We start from the raw sequence: 23,414 nt of genomic DNA, 5'->3' as shown, positions 1-23,414 counted from the left end.
AGAGGGAGACCTGAAGAGTTGTTCCCGCTCGACAAATCATGTTTCCCCTGGGCTTCGCTCTCAAGAAACATGATTTATCTCGGGGAAATAACTCTTCAGGTCTCCCTCACACCAGGGCAATATGTGTATAATGTACCTGTCTGCCAACATTCTGATGATAGCAGCAACTGCACACCCTTGCTGATGGGTGTGGAAAAGGTGAATAGTGACCCCATGACGAAAGGGGTCTATCGTGGAAGCCTTAACGTGCAAGTCGATGCTGTTACTATCAGGTGCTACCTTCACATCGCTTATACACAGATGGATGGGAGGATTAAATGAGTTTGTAAGACAAGTAAATTCTCCACATCCTAAGAATGCAAAGAAAGCTACACAGCAAGCTGCCTCCAAAGTAATGTCTGTGGCAGGGTCGAAAACCCCTTGGCGAAAGGCTGAACATGATTTCCTCAATATTTTGCATGCTATTGGTAACCTCGGTTTGGCAGGAGTTCCCTGCAACTTCTTCAAACCCCGTAATATTGTTTGAAGTCGATAAAGTGGTAGTCCATGATAATTCACAAGTGGGTTTTCTAGTCCCAGTGTTGTACAATGGTACTTAATACCGTACAGATATAGTTTAATTGTAGAGTATTTCAACCTGAGGTTATAGTAACAATGTGTAACGAAGAAGATCAGTATTTCCTCTGTCACGTCGCTAAACACACTTGCTAGGTTATTGTTTACACCATACAAAGGATGAAGTTCTTGAAGCAGGTTGTGCTCCTGATGAGTAGGTAACTCTGGTTGACTGAGCCACTGCAGCATCCCACAGGTCACGCACTGATGGTCCTAATACAGAGGCACATTGCTGTTAAACGTCGCATTTTGAGCATAATGCACGAACATTTTGAACGCCCTTTCTTAATAAGTTCTTAATCTTCATATGATTCCAATTGCAAGAAGGCTATTGACATTTCCGAATTGTCCAGAGATAATTTGTGTGGCCAGCGGCCATGGAAACACCGCCTGTGGTAATTAGCACCGAAGCCTGTTCCTCCTGCCGCATCTGTGTAGAGGTCTAGATCATGTGTCAAGAGTGTAGCCTCTTGAAGGAAGACTGAGCGTCCATTCCATTGGTCCATGAAGGAATACCACATGAACAAGTCCTGCCTGCAGGCTTGAGTGAAGTGTACATGATGATGTAACTTCTTAATGGAGTCGGCTAGGGTCAAAAGATATGAAATAAAAGAACGCCCTGGTGTGATAACCTTAATGGCGCTTGGTTCACGCTTGGTAACTGATTTTCGTTCACTGAATGATTTAATTGTTTCAATGATCCGCTGTTGTTTATTTGCTGGCAGACGCGCTTCCATTTTATCAGTATCCAGGATGATTCCTAGAAATTCTAAGCTTTCGCACGGTCCAATAGTTTTGTGTGGTGAAGTTGGTATACTGATTTTCATAAAAACAAAACATAGACGGAAAAGCCATTGTCCGTTCAGCTACTTGGTGTGGTGCTTCGATTTTCAGAAAGTCATCCAGGTAATGAATTATATAATCTATCGCATAGTTATTAGATAAGATCCAGCACAAAGCGGTTGATAGTAGATCAAAGATCTTGGGACTAGAACGACATCGGAAAGTGAGTTAAGTATAGAAATAGTACTGATTATTCCAGCATATACCATAAAACGGCCAAAGTTTTGGAGACATAGGTAGACGATTGAAGGCGTCTGTAATGTCCAGTTTGCATAACTTGGAGTGTCTTCCAGAATGTTGAATTTGTTAAACGGCGTCATCAACACTGATATAAGATAGAGAGTATTCTTCTTTCTCATTGATGCTATAGTCCTCGGAATCATGAGGTGATGATTTACCTGAATACTTTGCCGTCGCTATACCTAGGGTTGATACGGTAAATATAAAAAGATGGCTCTGTAAAGGGTCCAATGAGGAATTTCTTGTCAAGTTCACTTTTTATGAGAGTATCTACAACGTCCCCTTGAGTAGTAGCACTTCGCAAGTTTTTACAAACTAAAGATGCATCCGGTAACGTTGAGATACCTGTATCAAAACCGTTAGATAACCCGGAAATCAAAGTTTGTATAAATTCTTTGTCAGGATGGTTCTTTAACTCTAATTCCAATGCCACTATATTTGTCGGAGTAGACACTTCCTAATCAATGTTTCCCTGTAGTCATTGTTTTGTGGAATCTTTGTTTTTTGTGGTCTTGGCTGATTTTACTGAGCTCTTTACAACATGGAGGTACGGGCAGTTATCCCGGGTACAACCATCTGCGTCGTTAAAGTTGTTGCAGACCTCTTTACCTTGGTGCATGACACGAGGCCCTCCTTTTCTATCAGTCTGACTATCTACTTTCCTGTTGTTTGATCTGTGGTTGATGTTTACTTGAGCTTTGGTCAACAATGAAACTTAGTGAATGGATTATTGACTAAATTTAACAATATGTATCGGTACAAACGGTTAAGAAAACGTGTCTAGTTGCTTATTATTACAAATTATCATTTGCTGTTGTTATAGGTGCTCCGACTTTCGGTTAAAATGCCAACTCCAATGATTAATATATATACGATATATATATAATCATTGGAGGTGGCATTTTAACCGAAAGTCGATCTGAACCCCTTAAACATGTAAAATTACTCTAAACACCTTAGTTGTAATAAATTAGCAGGTCCCTGTGCTTTATTATGTGTTTTTAGGTGTCATATCTCATGTATGGCAGGTGGTTATGAGCCTTACTGATCCTTACATGAATGACATAAGTTATAGACGTGATATATGTATACATAATATCAGGACTTAGATCCATGATAATATACTACAGTATATAAATATAAATAATATTGAAATGTTTCTTTAAAAGTAATTTAAGTCATTCAAATTATTTTATACCATTATAGGACAGTGTATTTATTCGGTGTTTTTAGAGAAAGAAAAAGTATTTTGGAAAAATATTGATTTTCCTTAAAAAAAATCACATTTTTCCCAATTTCCAAAGGTGAAAATTGTTACATCAAATTTTTGTGAAAATTCTATAAAAACCATAAAAAATGCCAGAATTATCATCTTCCAATAAGTCGTTTATAATTATAACATCCTTTTCGAACCATTGCTTATAAAATAAACACTTGGTTCCTATTGTAAAATATTTATTATACCAAATAGGCATATCAATCTACTTTTTATCTCTCTTATACAATCTTCTTTATCTTCTATTTTTCGCCATGATTGGAACACATCTTTCCAAAAAAGGTTTCTACAATTGCCTTGAATAATCGGTAAGTTTTCTGAACCACAATTAAATAAAATTTCTTATTAGCATATTTTTTAAATAACACTTGTAATTACCCCCTGATGTAAACAACCTACGTATCCAAGTAAGTTTCAAGGCTTCAGTAAACGACTTGATGTGTATCATTTTAAGACCCCCTTCCTGATAGCTTTTGATGATTCTATCCCGTTTTGTTTTATCTACTTTACTTTTCCATAAGATTTTTTATTTATTTTTATTTTTTATTTAATAAAATTGCCATCTGGATTTGGTAAGGAGATAAATAGATGATTAAACTGGGATATTGATAAAGATTTAATGATTTGTATTCTTCCTATTGGTGTTAATATTCTTCTACTTCGATTCTTAATTATTGACTTAAATTTCACTAATCTTTTATCATAGTTTAATTTACGGATTTGATGCAAATCTACATGAAATTCTATACCTAGTACCATACATTTTTTACTTCCCCATTGCAGTTTCCATTCCGGATAATAAATCTCATCACTGTACTTTTTATTGCCTATCCATAAAACTTGTGTTTTACTTTTATTTATTTTAAGACCACAAATTTAGCTATTTTATTGATTTTTTTAATGATTGTTTAGTTCCATCTAAAATAAGAGAGTTATCGTCTGCATTTTGTGAGAGAAGTAGTGGAAAGTTGTCTACATTTATGCCCCTAATATAATTATTATTTCTAAGTCTAATTGCAAGTATTTCTGAACACAAAATAAAAATGTATGGAGCTATCGGATCACCTTGACGGCTACCTCTCTTAATTTCAAAAAAAAATATGAAAGATTACCATCTTGATTAATTGCAGTCATAGAGTTATTATGTGATGTTTTTATCCAAGTTCTAATATCCTCACCAAAATTAAAATATTTAAATACATTATGTTTTGACAGGGTTATATGTATAGTTGTTATGGGTGTTTTCAGAGATAAAGTAATTATACGGAGGCAATCCAGTAAAATTATCTGTTTCGACAATTTATAAAGGAATAATTTATTGTTGTTTGTAAGATGCTTTTTCATTCCTTTTTGTTTACAGTCTTTCAAGTGGCAGACCAAAATAAAAGAGAATATATTTTGATGACGTCATACGCAAAATAGTTATTTCATTTTGATAAATAGTTTTATTTGTATAAGTGATATTTAAACAGCTTCCTCAAACGAATGAGATTTCATCTACGTTTATAAATACATAATAATTTGACAATGGTGTACGTGGGTTTGTATTGCTCTTGATAAATTTGAATTTTTCTGTCACATTTTGACTAGTAACAGATTCACTGATTATATCAGATTGTTGCAATGTCAATATATCCATGGAGAAGGGGAGATAACCACAACTTAAAGTTGAGTAAATAGAGGTTACACAACGAGTGGTTGTTGAATATGGTATTTATTTCACTCGAGTTAGTTAATTTTCAAAAGTTACATAAGACACGAGCTTTAGCGAGTGTCTTTCTGTAACTTTTGAAAATTAACTAACGAGAGTGAAATAAATATCATACTCCACAACCACGAGTCGTGTGATCTGTTTCTACCACAATCTCATGATCAGTCAGAAATAACATACGCACATGTGTTTGTTGACAAGGCTGGCGAAGTGATATGACCCATATGTAAAAAGTCACTCATTAATATTCAAAAATGGCTTTTCTTTTTACAAATCTAATAATTGTCTAAATTAATGTTTCGGCAACGACTTCATGAAAAAATATAATAGATAAACGACTTTAAATATTGGGAGTAGCAGTATTGCATTAATTTATATAAATAAACCACGGACTATATGCGCGTAAGCATATCGTACAAAGTCTGCCTCCCGCCAAGTGACGAAGACGAACTTTTCGCTGTTAATGTCCAAAAACATAGGCCTACGTTTCTTCGTGACGGTTCTATGGTTGACGTTTATAGTGACAGTTCAGCCATAGTCAGACCGTCCAAATCGCGATAACGGGACGTCGGGAGAACGAAATATTTTCCGACACTCTGACAGATCTTGTTTTGGTTTCACGACCTGGACGCGCGACGGTGTGACGTCGAAACGATATTGAGCGTCTGTAGCAATTTTGCCTGAAACTAGCGATCAAATCTTTAAGTATCATCTTCTTTTAATATTGCCTTAATAACCTCATTTTCCGCATAACCTCACAAAGTCACCAACATTTGTCGAATGTTGACAGCAGACGACGTAAACAAAACAGATTGTGGCAAAAAGCGCGTGGAAAAAGTCGTCCCGGTCAAAGTTCATCTTGTCGACCAATCAGAAATCGTGTAGGTCATATACCACGTGTGGTATATAACTCATATTTATCTAACAGTCTGCGTGTTTATACAATGATCTGAGAGTGGAATAACACAGCGTATTGTGGTAGAAAATACTTTCTCTCATTCCTTTGCGTATTTATCTTACACACCTTTTCATGTGACGTCACAATGGGGACACAATGACGTCACGTGGATAATCTGATGCAATATGATTGATGGAAGTGGACTAAAAGATCAGCTTAATTCTGATGCAGCGATGCAGAAATTGCGACGCTCTTTTTGGAGCGAGAGAAAAATACTCTTCCATGTCCATGGGCTATAGGCTAGGGGAGTTCCACACTTGAGGTTTTGAATAACCACTGGAAAGCCTTTGGTTTTGGTCAATTTGAAAACCCTAGAGTGGATTCCCTATACTACACCCCTGAGTATAAATTATAGAGTCTTATATGTTCTTTACCAGGTTGAGATATGGACTTGGTTGAAATAAGTTTTCAAACTTCTCAGTATATTATCAGTTGCATTAAAAGGATAATACCATATATAGATTCAAATACTAGTAGTTCACTTGAGGAATATTTACATTTTCCCCTTATCTTTGACTTGACAAAGTATATGATTAAATTAATTCCTCACTTACAGGTGAAAAGATTGAAAAAAAATGCTTTCGGGACGTGACGTCTTAGTTTGGTAATGATTTCATTATAGAAGGTTTTGTAATGGATACAAAATACGCAGACTTTTAAATAATTCTAATTTCCAAATACACCTCAGAAAATTATGTTGTAACTTTTGATGACTTGTATTCTGATGTTTTAGGTGGGGGAAAAGAGTACCGGTATTTAGGAAAAATATTGATTTTTTCTCTCTCCAATTTCAGCATTTAACCCATCCCATTCCTAAGGTAGAAAAAGACAAATTCAAATAAGTAACAAATTTTTCAGATATATCTTCAAATTTCAAAATAATCCAATTTAACAACCAAATATTTAGTCTGAAATGTCACAATTTCAAGTTTTATTAAGTAAAACAAATGGTAATATACCAGCTAATACTAAAAAAATCCTATAATTTTACAAAAACTTCAAATTTTCAAATTTCTTCTCACAAAGGATTCTGTTAATTTGGACCTCGGTTGTCGTTGCTCATTCTAAAGTGTAACTGAATGTCGTCATTCATAGTGACAACTGTGTTTGGTACATATTTAATGTTCAATTCAATACAACTCTGCAAGTCAGGAATTGCTAAAAGAACATATCTGCTGTTTAGTACTGCATCTTATAGGAGGCAGCTACATTTGGTACCTCTAAAGAATTGGAGATTTGCTTTTGTGTCATATGTATGTACTTGGGTGGGGTTTATTTTCACTCTACTTCTTTTTTTTTTACCTTGGTGTTGAACGTTGGCCTTAGTGAGGAAAATAATGGATTCTGCACCCCCTCCTCCCCGCAATACTTAAGTCCTTAAAATGGTACTTGTTATTCCCTGGCTAATTAACGAGCATTTATATAGTGTAATGGCAACAACTCGTTCACCCGTCAGTATACAATGTGACCAGGCGGATTGAAATAGCACTCTAAAGTGGGCATCAGAACCCCTCTATCGCAAGGAAGCACACCAATATACGGCCTTCAGCATTCATAAAATATGCACGCATATACAAAACACACATGGAGGCAGGTCCTTAATACCTTAATTAGCTGTCAATAGCCTAGGACGGTAATAAAACCAAATAGTTTCTGTTGGACATATGTATTATAGGATAGAAATGTAAGATCTAAGAAGGTCACTATCATCACTATTTCAATACATGATTTTTAATCAGTCTTTTTTAATATACATATTTCTTTAAAGTACATATATCAATGCTAGATAGGAAAAGAAGACTAGGTTAGGCGAACAATGATAGTCAAACGATTCTCTCTAAATACAGCCTTCCCACTGCGCATGTGTTTCCTGTAACATGTTTAAGTATTTAGGGAAGGTAAAAAAACATTAGAAAAAAACTCAAAGGTTTTAAAATGGTCTATATAGGAGTATGATCTTGACTTGAACAGTGCTTCTATGAAAATTGACTAAAAAGATTAGGGTTACCACAAAAAATAGACCTAGTGGAAGTCGGCGTTGCTAGAAACACAAATATTTTTAGTTGTTTGGATGTAGCAGTTAGTGTAACACATACCATTCAAGTAACGTCTTCAATATTTGGAAATGTTTTAGAACCAGTTAAATCACTCAAATATTCAAAATCTAATATTTAGTTTTGTTTAGTAGATTTCTATAATGCTAAAAACATATATACATTTTGAACTGTTTAATGTTACGCGAATCAAAGCTTATATAAACTTTTAATTGTTTATTGTTACGCGAACCACAATTCAATTGTTATTCAATTACACTAAACTCTGATTGGTTGACTTAGCGTGAAATTAAAATAAAGTGTTATTTGACAAAGAAAAAAATGATTTCGCTGTGAAACGTTATATTTCACAGGTAAAATTGTATATCATTGCATTGTACAATATTACTCTTTTATATATTGCGGAATATATCTATATACGCAATCTAATGATAATAATAGTCTTTATTTCAACTTGATGATATATTGGGTCGAAGACTCGTCTTACATATGGTCAAGCATGATAAAATGTACACTATTTACAACAAAGTTACAACAATTATAAAACAACACAGAATCTGTGCAAGATAAGTACACACGTACAGAATAGCTAACTATATGTCCTTTCTAGATAATAAATAGTAAATACTATAGCATCACCACAGAGACTTGGTGATTTCAAACTTAGTAGTCCTAAAACAGAAATTTATAATGGACGCTTGCATGTCACACACGTGTTACTAACGGATACGGTTAAAGCACTATCATAGTCAAATATACATACAATGCTAATATAACATATAAAAGAATATTTTCAAAAGCTAGCATTCGAAATCTAAATATTCGAAAGTATGATTAGCGGGTAAAATTTGAAAAGTGAGTCATTCGATCATGCCTTTCCCTACACCAACGTTACCAATATATCAAGAAATTTAAGACAAGTGACAATGAAATATTATGGGTAAATCTGTAGAGCAACGACTTTGACAAAACTGCTTGAATCCGGGCGAATTATGGTCAGGATGGTTTTCAACTTAACGTACCTTTACTATTTTGAGATATGTCTGTAATATGTATATATATAATGCTTAGAAAAAAAACCTACGACCAGCAAAACTGTCACATGTTCAAATCAAATTGGTGCCTGGTGATTTATCTGTATAACTTTCATGTACCTAATTTATCTACATCGCTGTTTCTAAACGTCTAATACTACTCTGATGACCATACAGTGACTTTCCATAGTTATCTAGCATGGAATTAGATTAGCTATCTAAGTCCGTGATTCTAGTGGGTTTTTTCCCATTCAATTTTGATAAATTCGAAACACAACTATAGTATTATCCAGCTTACAGTTTTCTAGTTATGTAAAAAAAGTATACAACGTACGTTCAATGTAACGTGACACGTCGTTGTAATTTTTCTATAGGTTGCTATAATACATATAGATTATATATATATAAAGCAAACCGACTGAGAGAAAAAAAGGTCAACAGAGTCAGTGCATGTGGCCAAAACGTAGCCACCCAGGTTAAAATAGACTACTGCTAATATAAGTGTACACGCCCCCTCAGCTTCCGCATCAAAACGAGGGTGTGTATACATCAGAGTTATCTCCCGTAGGAAAACCCCGAGATGGCAACACGTAACAATAAATTTGAACCAATGAAAACGAGCCACGCTTTGATGTTCGGGTCAACACAAAACGTGGAGAAGGCACCGGTAACATAACTAGACGAACTAGAAACGGAACAGAAGGCGAATTTTATCGGTGAAAAACGAATAAAAATAAAGATGCAAGTGCTTGGTAAGTATTGTGGTGTTGCTGTATCAGTATAATTCGCTTTTGTGCTATAACTATTCCCTAAACGGTGTGTAGCTGACAAAACGAAACTGGGTCTTTGCTAGAGCTGTCATCTCCACCTGTCCACAGATGGCTGTTTTTCGTCCATCATAAAAAAATGTGTACATCGAGGTTTTAAATTGCCATATAACCATTTTGCAATAAATGCAACTGTTTTATACATGCAACTTAACCTGCTTTCAAACTTTCACAAATCATTGAACATGATGATCGCAAAAAAAAGAAGACTTCGAATTTTGTTAACGATCAGAATTGTGAAGCCTGCAGTTATGATAAGATTTTGATGAGTATTATCAAGTATTCCTTGCCAGATACGAGATATATATGTTAATAGTTATAGTTATATATATACTGAATATACTTTATGATAATCAATTATCAAATGAATGTTGTTAACACTATAATTAATCTAATTGGGATTATATGTAAAATTGACTTTTCACCTCAACTATTAATGATTAATGTTATTCAAATGTCCATGCTCTTGTCAGAATTTGTTCAAACCGTATTGAGATGACAGCAGAGGATGGCAAGTACATGTATGTCATAGCTATAAAGTTAAATTTGATTAAAGTTTTAATTTCTAAATATGTAAATTTAGATACAATGATTAGCCCTATAAGTATTCAGAACCACCTGCTCCTGTCACCAATCTTCAAATGTTGTAATGAACTTTTTTATTCTTTTCAGTGCTCATCATGGCAGGCTTGCTGTCAAAAGCAGCAGCCTTGTACTCATCTGGTGACGGTGTTGTACAGCTGACACCAGCAAACTTTGACAAGGAAGTGATGAACAGCGACGAGTTATGGATCATCGAATTTTACGCTCCCTGGTACGTTTATCATTAACGTATTGGCCATAATTTGTGCAATATTACATACTTGCCAACTCTCCCCATTTAGGAGGGAGACTCCCAAGTTTGGACCCTTACATTTAGTATTTTCAACCAATGAATTTGCTAAACTATTCATAAATTATAAAATCTAATGATTTCATCTGAGAGAACAACTCAAAACATGTTATTTTGTCTCTAGGGGGTATATACACACATTTCATTTATGTTTTAATTTTGAGAATGTAAAATCTCCCCCATGGAAATTTCAAAAAGTTGGCAAGTATGATATTATCAATATTGTTAATTTATATGAGAAGTTTTGATAATTCCTGAATATACAGAAACTATATAGGTAGTAACCTTATAAAATTGAATGTTAATTTTTGCTGAGAATTCCAGGAAATATTTTGAGCATCTTAAATAAATTAAGTTTTATAAGTCGTGATTGGTGCAAACAGTTTAAAACTTGTCTACTGTTTACAGGTGCGGACACTGTAAAAGTCTGGCTCCAGAATGGAAGAAGGCCGCTAAGGCACTTAAGGTATGTAACTCTCATCAGTGTTGTATAGAGGTTTACCGGGTTACAAACTCTGGTTTCCTCCCACATTAAGAAACTCATGCAAGCTAACATTCGGGCCAACAAGACTGATTAATAATAGTTGAAAATAACTTGTTTCAAATTTGTTGTAAAATAAATGAATTTATTTATAGGTGTTCCCCAAGGAGTGGTGGTTGGTTATGGAAAAAAAATTGTAGGTTTGAAACTTTCAGGTAACATATGACTGAAAAAATTGGGCAGGTCAGTTGGGGTTTCTTTTATCTTTTTTTTTTCGTTGACTAATTAAAAAAAATAAAAATACTAAATTTGAGAGCAGTGGGCCATTTCAGCAATTTTTAGTCAATATCATACTTAAGAGGGGCCATTCTATGAAAAATCAAAAGAAAGTTGGAAGATAAAAGGGTCTTTTTCAGTTTTGAAAGGTCAATGACCCCATATGGCCCGCTCCAGAATTATCCCTGCCTCCTCGATACTCCAGGGGTTACGCTCACTCTTATTGCTCTCTGCACCCCTGGAATTTGTCAAAGCAAATTTAAAGGCACACAGATTACTATTTCATTGGTTTCGGGTAAATAAAATCTGACTAGTCGCTAGGCTGGTGCCTGTCATTTTGAAGATTACAGAGGAGCAGCGATGGACTTCAAAGCCAGTCAATTTTACTGTTGCATGAGCGCAATATTTGTTTGGTGTACAATCAAAGGATCAAGCAAGTCTTGTCTCATCTACAAGGTGGCGCACACTGAGCCTTTGATTTTGCTATCAGTGTTTTTGTTACCTAAATCTTATAACAGCCTGTTCCTTTATGAAATATAGCATTATTTGTATTGAATTTGGGAATATGTTCCTCAGTGTTTGGTCATTTTTGGGAAACAATGCACTTTTTAGCTATAGGGAAAACAGCCTGTAGTCGGCATCAAAAGTGAGGGAACAAAATCACAAGCTATGATATACTCCAGGGGTGCAGAGAGCATAGCGTAACCCCTAGAGTATTGAGGATAATTCAACCAATGCAGCCCATTTCTGTGATCTTAATCATTATCATCTGTCCTTACCAGGGTGTGGTGAAGATAGCTGCTGTAGATGCCGATGCCCATGGACAGCTCGGGGGGAGGTTTAGTGTCCAGGGATTCCCCACCATTAAAGTATTTGGAGTCAACAAAAACAAGCCAGAGGACTATCAAGGTGGGCGCACAGCTGACGCCATTGTTAATGCCGCCATGTCCAAGGTCAAGGCCATGGTAAATGACCGCATGAGTGGCCGTGGAGGAGGCAGCGGCGGTAGTGGCGGTGGATCAAAGGTACGTCTGTAACGATAACGCCTTGTGAATCCCTCATGTGTGGCTTGATCACTTAAGGATCCTCGTACCTAGTGATGGGCAAGTCTGTAATCGATAATAGATGCTCATCAAAAAGGTTTATTAAAAGGAATATACTCTTAACAAAAATCGAAGGCATACACATGCAAGTATGTTTTAGTATGTGTGCAGTATAAAATTTAAAATAATAATAAAAAAAAAAAAACCCTTTTCACTTGTCCAGGACAGCTGGATGGCTAATTTTCCTGTGCACTTAATCTTCATACATTCCATTAATCATGTATTTTATAGAGAAAAAAACCCGCTTTTATTTTTATTCTAGTCCGGAGATCCCAAGGATGTGATTGAGCTGACCGACGGAAACTTCCAAGAGTTGGTGTTGGAAAGTGATGATTTGTGGCTTGTGGAGTTTTTTGCACCATGGTGCGGTCACTGTAAGAACCTTGCACCAGAATGGCAGTCCGCTGCCTCACAGATGAAGGGCAAGGTCAAGTTTGGAGCAGTTGATGCTACTGTACACACTGTGTATGCTAGCAGATACGAGGTAAGGATCCTTAATGGTCAGATATGGGGTAAAGATCCTTAATGGTCAGATATGGGGTAAAGATCCTTAATGATCAGATATGGGATAAGGATCCTTCATTATCAGATATGGGGTAAGGATAATTATTGGTCATATATGGGGTAAGGATCCTTCTTTCTTGGGAGGGATTTTATATATTGCAAATCCTGAATTTGTTAATATGATTTTTTAGCACATTTCATCTTTTCATGAATTTTGAGTTTTAAAATTAAAAAATATATATTTTGTTTTTGTTTTTTTGTGTATATGTTTTAATTGTTAAAAAGTTATAATTCAGAGATAATGTTTACCTGTTAGTCTGTTGCATTACCTCTCAATGGAGATCCAAATATTAATAATGGAAAAAACTTCTGTGTTATAGGTTCGTGGCTACCCAACCATCAAGATGTTCCAGAAAGGCGAAGTTAGAGAGTATGATGGCGGACGAACAGCCTCGGATATTGTTGCCTGGGCAACAGACAAAGCTGCTGCTAACATTCCTCCCCCAGAAGTCTACCAGGTATTTACTCATGCAACACTGAAGTTTTATAATGAACTATTCCAACCCTTGAATTGGAAGAGTTCAAATGTGTTTGCAGGGGTGGAATCTCCTATATTCAACCTTTTTTAATCCATACTCTGTTACATTAAAAAACGTTTTTACCAACATTGAAAGAGATTAAATAATTTAGTTCAGTATGACATTATGTCCGTTAAGTCATGTTGAACAGGCTGCAGTTGCCTAGTGGTTGCGTTGTCTATATAACCATTTATGATCATTAGCCCTCCACCACCCGGTTGTGGGGTCGAGGCCTACGCAAGGTTAGTCGCCAGAAACTGGCTGCAGGTCGGTGATTTTACTCCAGGTGATTTCGTTTTCCTCCACCACCAAAACCTTGCTCGTCCTTAAATGACCATAGCCGTTAATAGGATGCAAAGCTGAACACTCTTGGGTTAATAGAATAACGTCAAATTTTACAAAATATCTGTTGTGTCAATAAAGTCAGTTTTACAGGATATATTACTATAAGGACCATTCATTAGCATAAATGCTGTTTGTTACATTATTATTTTTTCAGAAATTTTACTTATCATAATTTGATGTTAAAAATAATCTTTAAATACAAAAAACTGGTGTGACATCAAGACATTTGTAATGTTTGAAAATTTGTAGGTAGAATTCAACAATATTTGTTCATATTAACTCATTGACCCCTGAAGACACATTTGAACTCTTCCAATTCAAAGGTTGGAAAAGTTCATTATGAAATTTCAGGGGTGAATGAGTTAAAGAAATGCAGATCTATATGACAACTGACTGCATGTGATATATATATAGGAATTGTTTAGGTAATCACAGTAAAATTAATTCTGATGCACTGACCATTCGTCGTTGTTTAGCTGACGTCCGAGGATGTAATGAAACAAAATTGCCAGAAACAACAGATATGTGTTTTTGCCGTCCTACCGCACATCCTCGACTGTCAGGCCGACTGTAGGAACAACTACATTTCAACCCTAAAACGTCTCGGTGAAAAGTTCAAGAAAAACCAGTGGGGGTAAGAACAGAAATATACTCTATTGTTGTAGGATAATCACAACATTTCACAAGGGGTGGATATTTGTAATCAATTTCCATACTGAAATATATTGCAATATTTATGAATATTTATGAAATATTGCAATATTTATGAATATTTATGAAATATTGCAATATTTATGAAATATTGCAATATTTATGAAATATTGAAATATTGCAACCCCCTAAAAGACAATCAAACTGTTAAGTACCATGTTGAAACTTAGACACCAGCCAATGAATTTGAAATATTGTATTTCAAGATTATTTGCCATTTTCAAAGTGTATTACTCACTGAAGTTAATGAAACATTGTTTTTCAAGATTATTTCCCGTTTTCAAAGTGTATTGATCAGCCATTAGCCAATGAAATATTGTGTTATGTGATTATTTCCCATTTTCAAAGTGTATCATCCACTAATCAATGAAATATTGTGTTTCAGATGGGTTTGGGCCGAGGCAGCAGCACAGCCTGAGATTGAGAAAGCCCTGGGTATGGGAGGATTTGGTTATCCGGTGAGTAAACACAAGAGCTGCTAGATGTTTGAATATACTGCATAGGCCTCAACCTCTGAAACCTCCAATGAGGGAGATCTCCCTGTTTCCACATTTCTAATGAAGGAGAAAGTGCATGAAACGCAACTGAAACTACTTTACCTAATTTATCTTTACCTTTTTATGCATTAAAATAACTCCAAAAAACATTCATTTGATTCCGACACACCTGCTATGATCATTACACACAACCTACAGTAACTAGGAGATCATTTGACCACAGGATGTAGATTTTGAGTTTGTATTAGTTTGGACTCGAATGAGAGAGTTTTGAGGGAGATTGGTACAATGTAGGAAAATATTGGAAAATGTCTGCTTGTACAGTTTGTGTTCAGTGATGTAACCCTGAACATGGAACTGAGGCTGAAGAACGTGAAAATACATTAACGACGTATTAAATTTCATCTTTAGGCAATGGTAGCTCTCAATTCGAGGAAGAACCTGTATGTTATTCTGAAGGGACCTTTCAGTGAGAATGGCATCAACGAATTTCTGCGGTAAGGCTACCTTATTTTATGATCGCTTTAATCATTATTCCGTAATTAACCAGATATTCAGGTTTTTTTTTAATATATTTATATTGGTTTACATACGAAAAGTATGAGGATTAGATTTATGTGATACATGTTATTACTCATTCCCCCCTAAAATTTCATAATGAACTATTCCATCCTTTGAATTGGAAGAGTTCAAATGTGTCTTAAGGGGTGAATGAGTTAATCAAGCTATGAGCTGGGTAAAAAGGGTGAAAATTAATTCTTAACGGATCACTGTACCACTAAAATAAACTTAACTACGCATTGGAAACTGTTTTTCTGGCATGAGTATCGCTTTGATAAATCTTCTCTGAAAAGAAAACCACACCTTGCGAGACTTTAATGAAAACCAATAAAGATGGGAAAACCCCCAAAATACAATCATCAACAGTGTTCTGAGTGTAACAAACAGCTAGGCTAGACCGGGATTCAAACCCATGTCCCTAGATTCCTATGCTGAAGCTCTTAGCAAAAGAGAACCAAAAAAACACAGTGCCAGTGTGACAGGGATCCTTAAGTTGGTTTTACTTTTCAATGTAAAAGTCTTGATGCGAATTGTCTTTTAAAAAACAACCCAGTATTAATCGAAAGTAAATTTGAACAACAGCTTACATGTAAAATATGCAGTAAATGTTTAATGGTAAAGTTTGTTGTAAATTTAATGATAGAATATGAACTAGTGAAAATTAATGATAAAATATCATAATATTTAATGATAAAATACAATATATATTTAATGGTAACACTTGTAGAAAATTTAATAATGAAATATGAAGTAAAAAATTAATATGAAATATGGTAAATATTTAATGGTAAAATTTGTAGAAAACGTTTAATAATGGAATATTCAGTGAATGGTTAATGATGAAAAATGTTATTAATATTTAATTTTAAAATTTGTAGAAAATTTGATGATAAAATATTAAGTAAAAAATGAATGATGAAATAAGGTGAATTTTAATGCTAAAATATGTAGTAAATATCAAATGGTTAAATTTCATCAATTTCAATATGTCCAATTTATTTAGGGACCTGTCATACGGTAAAGGATCCTCCGTGCCAATGAGAGATAATGCGCTGCCCAAGGTACAGACCATGGAACCCTGGGACGGAAAAGATGGCCAGGTAAATAAATTAGGCCTACTTGACTATAACCTGCCTGAAAACTACCTGTCTGTAGAAAAAAGGGCTGCGGTGTCTAAGTGGTTAAGGCGTCATACATTCTGCTACCACTAGCACACATCTAATAGTTTTGTTGATGATTTATTTAATAAAATAAACTTAGTTTGTTTTTGCTCATTATACTGTCATAAAGCCTATTAATTTGACTATTTGACACTTTGTAAGTCGAGTGTTCCGTCTCTGTGCTAAAACACTGGAAACATCTAGTTCCTTTAGATGCCTATATCTCGAAGTTTTATTTTCTAATTTTGAGTCAAAATTGCGAAAATTTCAGCACCCGTAAATAACCCGTTATGCAGCTTCTGTTGTTGTCAGATTGCCTATAAGATTTTTCCCTCATAGGCTACTGAACATGTTATATTGTTAGTTGCATTAGAGTTAAGGTAATAAGTAATATACCACCTTACACATTATATGATTTAGTTGTAAGATAAAGATCAACAGTAACTTTTGATCCAAACTTTTGGGCAAAGCCCTTCATCAATTTTTCAAATATGGATTTGAAAATCGAATAAGGGTGAGCACCATTCAGTCCCATCCCCGATACTCCAGCCAGGGTATGCATACTTTCGCTCTCTGCACCCCTGGAATATATGTCATAGCAAAATTGAAGGCACCCAGCAAGCTCTTTGATTAGTATCAGGTAAAAAAAACACCTGACCAACCGCTAGGCTGATACCTGACCTGCGACGATTACAGAGAAGCGACACCCGACTCTAAAGCCAGTCAACTTAACTGTTACGCGACCGGAAGATTCATTTGATGTACATCAAAGGATCAAGCTAGTCAAGCTAGTCTTCTCGTCTCATCCACAAGGTACTGCACATCGAGCCTTTGATTTTGCAATGACATATTTCAGGGGTGTAGAGAGCGGAAGTGAGTGTAACCCCTGGATGTCGAGGATGCTGATGGAAAGCTAATACTGTACCGAAAGCTTGAATCAAGAGTGACTTGATATTTATCATTGTGTTAAGAGTTAAGGAAATGTACTACCTTGTACATTATACCCGTGATTTGTGTTAGGGTTGTCTCCCTTCCTTTAACATCATTAAGTCAGAATTGCCCAAAGATTGGGCCGTTTTCGTTTATCACGGTCCAAATGGTTGAACCAGTTGGACCAGAGTTGTTCTTTTATGCAATAAGGTTGGACTTAGCAATTTGATGCTGCTTCCAGGTGAGCCTTGACAAAATCTTGCAAAGCCTGCATAAACATTTGCAGGTCCTTCAGGTTTTATACCCGAAAATGTTACATTTAAAAACAGACAAACCGGTTGAACTGGATACATGAAAGGGGCCTAGGTTTGCTAACCGGATAGTACTAGTAACCAAACCTCAACTAGGTACTCGGTTACCCAGTCCAGCCCTGAAATGAATCTGGAACAATTGGGTTACTCCCATCTAAATCTGAAAGATTTCTAATTGTAATTATTTGTTTTTGTTTTGTTGTTTTAGATGTACGAGGAAGAAGAGATCGATCTGAGTGATGTTGAGTTGGACGACCTCAAGGAAGAACTATGATACGGAAAACCAAATTAATTTATCATTTTATGTATGCAAAATTGTTCAATTAATGTATGAAACACAGTTATAGTGTGTGGAAAGTCAGTATGAATAATGGCATGCAACATTGTTCAACATTGTTTGAGTTATTGTATGAAACGCTATGTGAAAGGTTGGAATGTTAAAATGTATATACTAGTGTATGACGTTGGACAGTGACAGTTTGAAGAAAGTGTATGACATTGTATATTTCTGTTATCATGGTTACAGTGTTACTTCAGAATGACTGGTGAATCAGATGTTCTCATATAGATGTATGCTATACTGTTTGTGTGAGTCTGTATAGTTGGTAATTTCTGCGGGGGAATCGACTCTCTTCAAGGCCAACAAATTGAAGAGAGCACAAAATTAAATACCAAGCAAAAATTAATACCATGAGTATACAGAATGTATAGAAATAAAAAAAAATCTGTTTACCCCTTTACTGCCGAATAATGACGATAAAACAACAATTTAATTTTATATTTTACTTTGTTTTGATATAACACTTGCAAATTAAATCCCATTAGCCAAATACAAAAGTACGCTTTGGATTGCGATAGTTTTACCTGGCAATGTTGTGCAAAATTAAATCCAAGCAAACTAGTTCCTATCGGGACAACTTTAAAATATTAGCCCCGCAAAATTAAAACAACTATACAGTACGTTGTACACAACCATTGCTCCCTTCTCACCTGTTTTAGATGTTGTTTGTCACTGCTATTGAACCAATTGAGAAAGGTGACTCAAATTTGCTAGATGTTGTCGAGTTTTTCCCGGTTCTGACATCCTGCCACGAAAGAGGTTTGTTATAGAGGTGTTTGTTGTCACTAGCGGGGCATGTTCGTTGTGTATCTGTGGTCCTTAGCTTGTGTCGTACTCAACATTGCCTACCTAGAATAGCGGAGATAATATTTAACAGAGGACTGGTACTATTTTGTCCAGTACCTCGGATGAAAGCCAAGCATTTTGTGATTATGTATTGTAAAGTTCTTGTAGTGATTATAAAATTCAACTAGAAAAGTGGGTTTTATTCCTGACATTGTTCTCCTGCATGTTTGCTCCCTCTGTTTCGTCCAAATGGTGACAATATGGATTGTTTGACTTGTGTCGTAAGGACATAGAGGGTATTTTTCTCCTATGTGGTTTTGTTCATTCATTTTAGCTCGGGGTAATATACAAAATATGTCAATGTTTTTGGTGGGTATTTCATTTATCTTTTAATCAAAACAATTTCTTCAGGTGTCAAAACAGTCATAATCAAGTGCCATCATACCCATCATAATTTCATTGAAAAACTTTAATTAATAAGGATCTTAATAACAGATTTTTTTTTTGATATTTGAAATGTAAGTTTAAAGATGACACCACATTTAATGCCAAATTACTGGAGCACTTTCCTTTTTCATGTTCCAAACAGTTTGACCAGTTGATCTAGAAATACGAATGCACCCGATATTGTTTTCTTTTGAGCTGGTTAAAGATCACCAGCGCCTGTTTTATATCTTAATGATAAATGTGAAGGTGCATGCTTTTTCAAGGCTGTTTATTTGACCACCGGTCATTCTGAAGTAACATTCTGTATATCTGATAGTTAAATGATTGTGAATGATAGTGGAGTACACTTTTAAGATTTCAGTTTTGTTGTTTTTCCTCTGAATCAATTATTCTCTCTCGAAACACATAACATATCTTCTCTGCACCCTTGGAAAACTGCACACCACGAAATTATTGCTGCAGTTAAATTTTCGCCTTTTTTGCCCTCCCTTTTATATGAAGACAAACTTATCATTACAGCGAATATAAGTGATCAGCACAATAAAGACGGTAATTAAATGTGAGGGGTGAAATTTACACTGGGTGAAAATTGTTTCATAGGCGAAAGGCAAACGTTTGACTGGGCGGAATTTTGCGGTATACAGTAATATTATGACAAAATCGAAAGGCTTGTTATTTGATTGGTTTCAAGTATAAAATCCTGACCGATTGCCAGGCTGATATCTAGTTGTCATTTGAAGATTATATTGGAGCTACACCCAGTTATATATACTCAGCCTGTCGTTTTACTGTTACGCTGGCAAGCTGTTCCTTTGATCTTCATGATAACACATCAGACTAGTCTGCTTTTATCATCCACACGGTGCCGCGTAAAGACTTCAATTTTTTGTTGATAAAGTTGAGGGGAGAAGAGAAGATTTTTTGAGAGCCGAACCTTCGGATTTTGAGGGTGTATTCTTGTATGAAATGAAGTTTGTATGAACCATGGACAGTGTTGCACCATTGAATGTGTGTGTAAGGTTGTGAAGCTTGTTTTTTCCTATCCAGTTGTTTCAGTCAATGATTCGGTAATACAATGTAAAACAATCTCGTATTTTTTCAAAACCATTATTGTATTGTGTAATCATATTAACTTCTGTTATAATTTAATGTTACAGGCTGAATATGCTTAAAATACTGTATGCCAGGTATTTTTTGGAAGTATCAGTTTTAAAAACAAGAATAGTAAAAAGTTTCCTGTTATATCTGTTATAGATTTTATTTCAAATTCGGTAAAACTAAACGTCCCTGATAATGTCACAATTCAGGCAAAATTATTGCGCCAAGACTAATTACTTACATGACTAAGTGCTTTTACTTTCTGCTTTAACAGTAAATTACTTTTACTGGAAATATTTTTTTACGGCCATTACACTTACATTTAATTTCATTTTTCTGCCATTATGTGGTAATCTTGTAAAAAAAATATTTTTATAATCACAAGTTTATTTCTGTAAGGATTCAGATCATAGAAACCATATGTATATTTATATATATGTATATCCTGCAATAAGCCCAGGGAATCAACACATATTCTCTTAGAAAAAATATGGGCATGGGCTTATTATAGGACAGTTAAATAGCTTTAGTTTCCATTTCTAATGAAAATGCAATACATATGGGTGGGCTTATTACCAGGCACAGGCTTATTGGTGGAAAAATACGGCAAACAAATATCTTTTATAGACCTAAATAGCTTTTCTTGAATGCTTCATAAATATGAAATATTGTTCCTCAAAAAGTTATTTAACTTACAAAATTCCCTGTACCATCACGGGTATCAGACATGAGTTCATTCCATATTGTATCTTGGAAGCTACATATGTATGTTGATTTGTCTGCAGAATATCTGCAAAATTGCTCAAATCTTTTACATTAATTATATATTACTTCAACAGCAAAAATTGTCAGTATAAGAATTTTCTATCTCGTAGTACAGCAAACTTGATCTGCTTAAAAATCTTGAAAAGTCTTCTTTTTTTTAAAAGTATTTTTATGTTGTCTGCTTGTAATAAGTTTTGTTTTACAGCTGTGAAAATTAAGAACGGACACCCAATTTGTTGTTATTGCAAATTAATGGTATTAAACATTAAATTTGAATCTGTTGAATTTATCATTGACTATGAATACCAACAGAAAGCGGTTCAAAACTTATCTTTACCATTTATTAGACTTTTTTGATCTTTTAGAAAATAAAATTATAATAATAGTTGTGTTGTATAACGCGATACAACAGCAATCTTCAGTGTAGGGAAGGGGTTATCCACCTTCAGTTCTAACCAATGTTAACAATTACGACATCATATTGATGGCATCAGCATGTTGGTCATAGCATTCATAGCAGATATGAATGCCATTTGAATCTGGCAGAGTTACATGGTGGTAATGCCATAGAATGGTTAATACTGTGTTTTGACAGGATGTTTAAGTGTACTGTAGATCATCATATGAGTGATGTAATGTAACACTAGACATTTGTATTGATGCTAGGATCATGTTTAGAAAAAAATCATTGAAACTAGAGAGAAAAAAACAATCACAAGATAAATAAAAAATTGAAAAAAACCCCTATATTGTCAAGATTTTTTGCTATACTGCATTTTCAGGGTTATTTTTGCCACTTTCATTTCAGTTTTTGCTGCCACCCTGTACAAGCCAGCCACGAGCAAATAATTGGTTCACATGCCTACTGTAATTAGGTCACAGTGACCTTCATTTTAAGGTCAAAAGTCATAGGTGAACAATTTTCACACGCAAAACTTGCAGTTTGAATGATGCTCATAAAAGTTTTGAACTCGATCACACTCAGAAGAATTACTGTGTAATTAGGTCACTGTGACCTTTCAACTATTGATCAAAATTGAGGTCTGATAAGTGAAATTTATTTTGTAAAAGCATTGCCAGTAAGATTTCATCTTGTAATCTTTTTTTTCTCTCAACCTAATAAGAAGTAAGTGAAATGAAATGGGTGATCTTGAAGCGATGTGGATTTACAAGAAATGTAGCAGAACTGGACAGTCAATTGCCAGGACATGGAAGCTCAATGGGTTTGGGTTAGAGCATCCATCTCGGAGTTCTGAGGTCCCAGGTTCGAATCCCAGTCTGGCTATGCACTTTTCCTATCCTGGCACTGAAATGTATGGATGTTTAACCTTCACTTGTCACCTTGACCTTGGGTGTAAAATTAATGATACACAGCCCAGTGTGCAGCGTGTCTCCATTACCTTAGCGATATCTACACTTGACCTTTGAACTTTAACCACGATCTTCATCAAAATATCTAGTAATGAGATTTGGTGTACAAGAACATCTTGGGATGGCAGAGTGCACCGTGCAAGAATTAGGTCACTATGACCTCACTGTAACCTATGTTTTGACCTTAACTTTTGAAAAAAATTGTCCGGAGCATATCTTCTATACTTCTTCTATATCTTCTTCACCAGCTTGAGTGACCAGATTTGGAGTACAACATCTTGGGATGACAGAGTGCAAGAAGTACATGTAGGTCACTATATCGTCGTTGTGTCCTATGCTTCTCCTGGTATGTCACACAAAAAGTACCAATCACAGCCGTAATATTGGACATAGAAAATTACACAAAAAAATCAACTTAACATTCTAAAACTAAGGCTGTGTTGGATATGTAGAAATGTAAGAAATATAACCAAAGAAATCTAAATATAGTAAGTGATCTTGACCCAGCACCCTCAAAACCCAAACTTATTCATATGAAATTTTACACAAAATCCTTTCAGAAATGGAAGTCACTAAGGCAATGAAAAAAAAGTAACCATGACCTTGAACACACAAACTTGATGCCAGGTACTCTCGCATATTTGACAATACATGAAGTTTTGATCAAAATCCTTTTAAAAGTTAAGTTGTTCGAGTGATG

General features: G+C 35.1%; 1 protein-coding gene across 1 annotated transcript; it reads left to right on the top strand.

Annotated features, from left to right (window-relative positions):
* The first annotated feature begins 9,349 nt into the window (after nt 1-9,349).
* On the top strand, nt 9,350-21,619 carry LOC110448765 (protein disulfide-isomerase A6-like). Its single transcript, XM_021495185.1, has 11 exons — nt 9,350-9,483; nt 10,231-10,372; nt 10,859-10,916; nt 11,990-12,232; nt 12,573-12,794; nt 13,195-13,332; nt 14,214-14,371; nt 14,834-14,906; nt 15,357-15,442; nt 16,510-16,606; nt 18,116-21,619. Exons 1-11 carry the CDS (start codon nt 9,471-9,473, stop codon nt 18,179-18,181), a joined length of 1,296 nt encoding a protein of 431 aa, XP_021350860.1. The 5' UTR covers nt 9,350-9,470; the 3' UTR covers nt 18,182-21,619.
* The last annotated feature ends 1,795 nt before the right edge of the window (nt 21,620-23,414 follow it).

The sequence above is a fragment of the Mizuhopecten yessoensis genome, unplaced genomic scaffold (assembly GCF_002113885.1).
Source record: "Mizuhopecten yessoensis strain PY_sf001 unplaced genomic scaffold, ASM211388v2 scaffold4259, whole genome shotgun sequence".
Classification (NCBI taxonomy): Eukaryota; Metazoa; Mollusca; class Bivalvia; order Pectinida; family Pectinidae; genus Mizuhopecten; species Mizuhopecten yessoensis.
The sequence above is the reverse complement of the archived record's forward strand: the minus strand, read 5'-3'. Positions and strand labels throughout refer to the sequence as shown.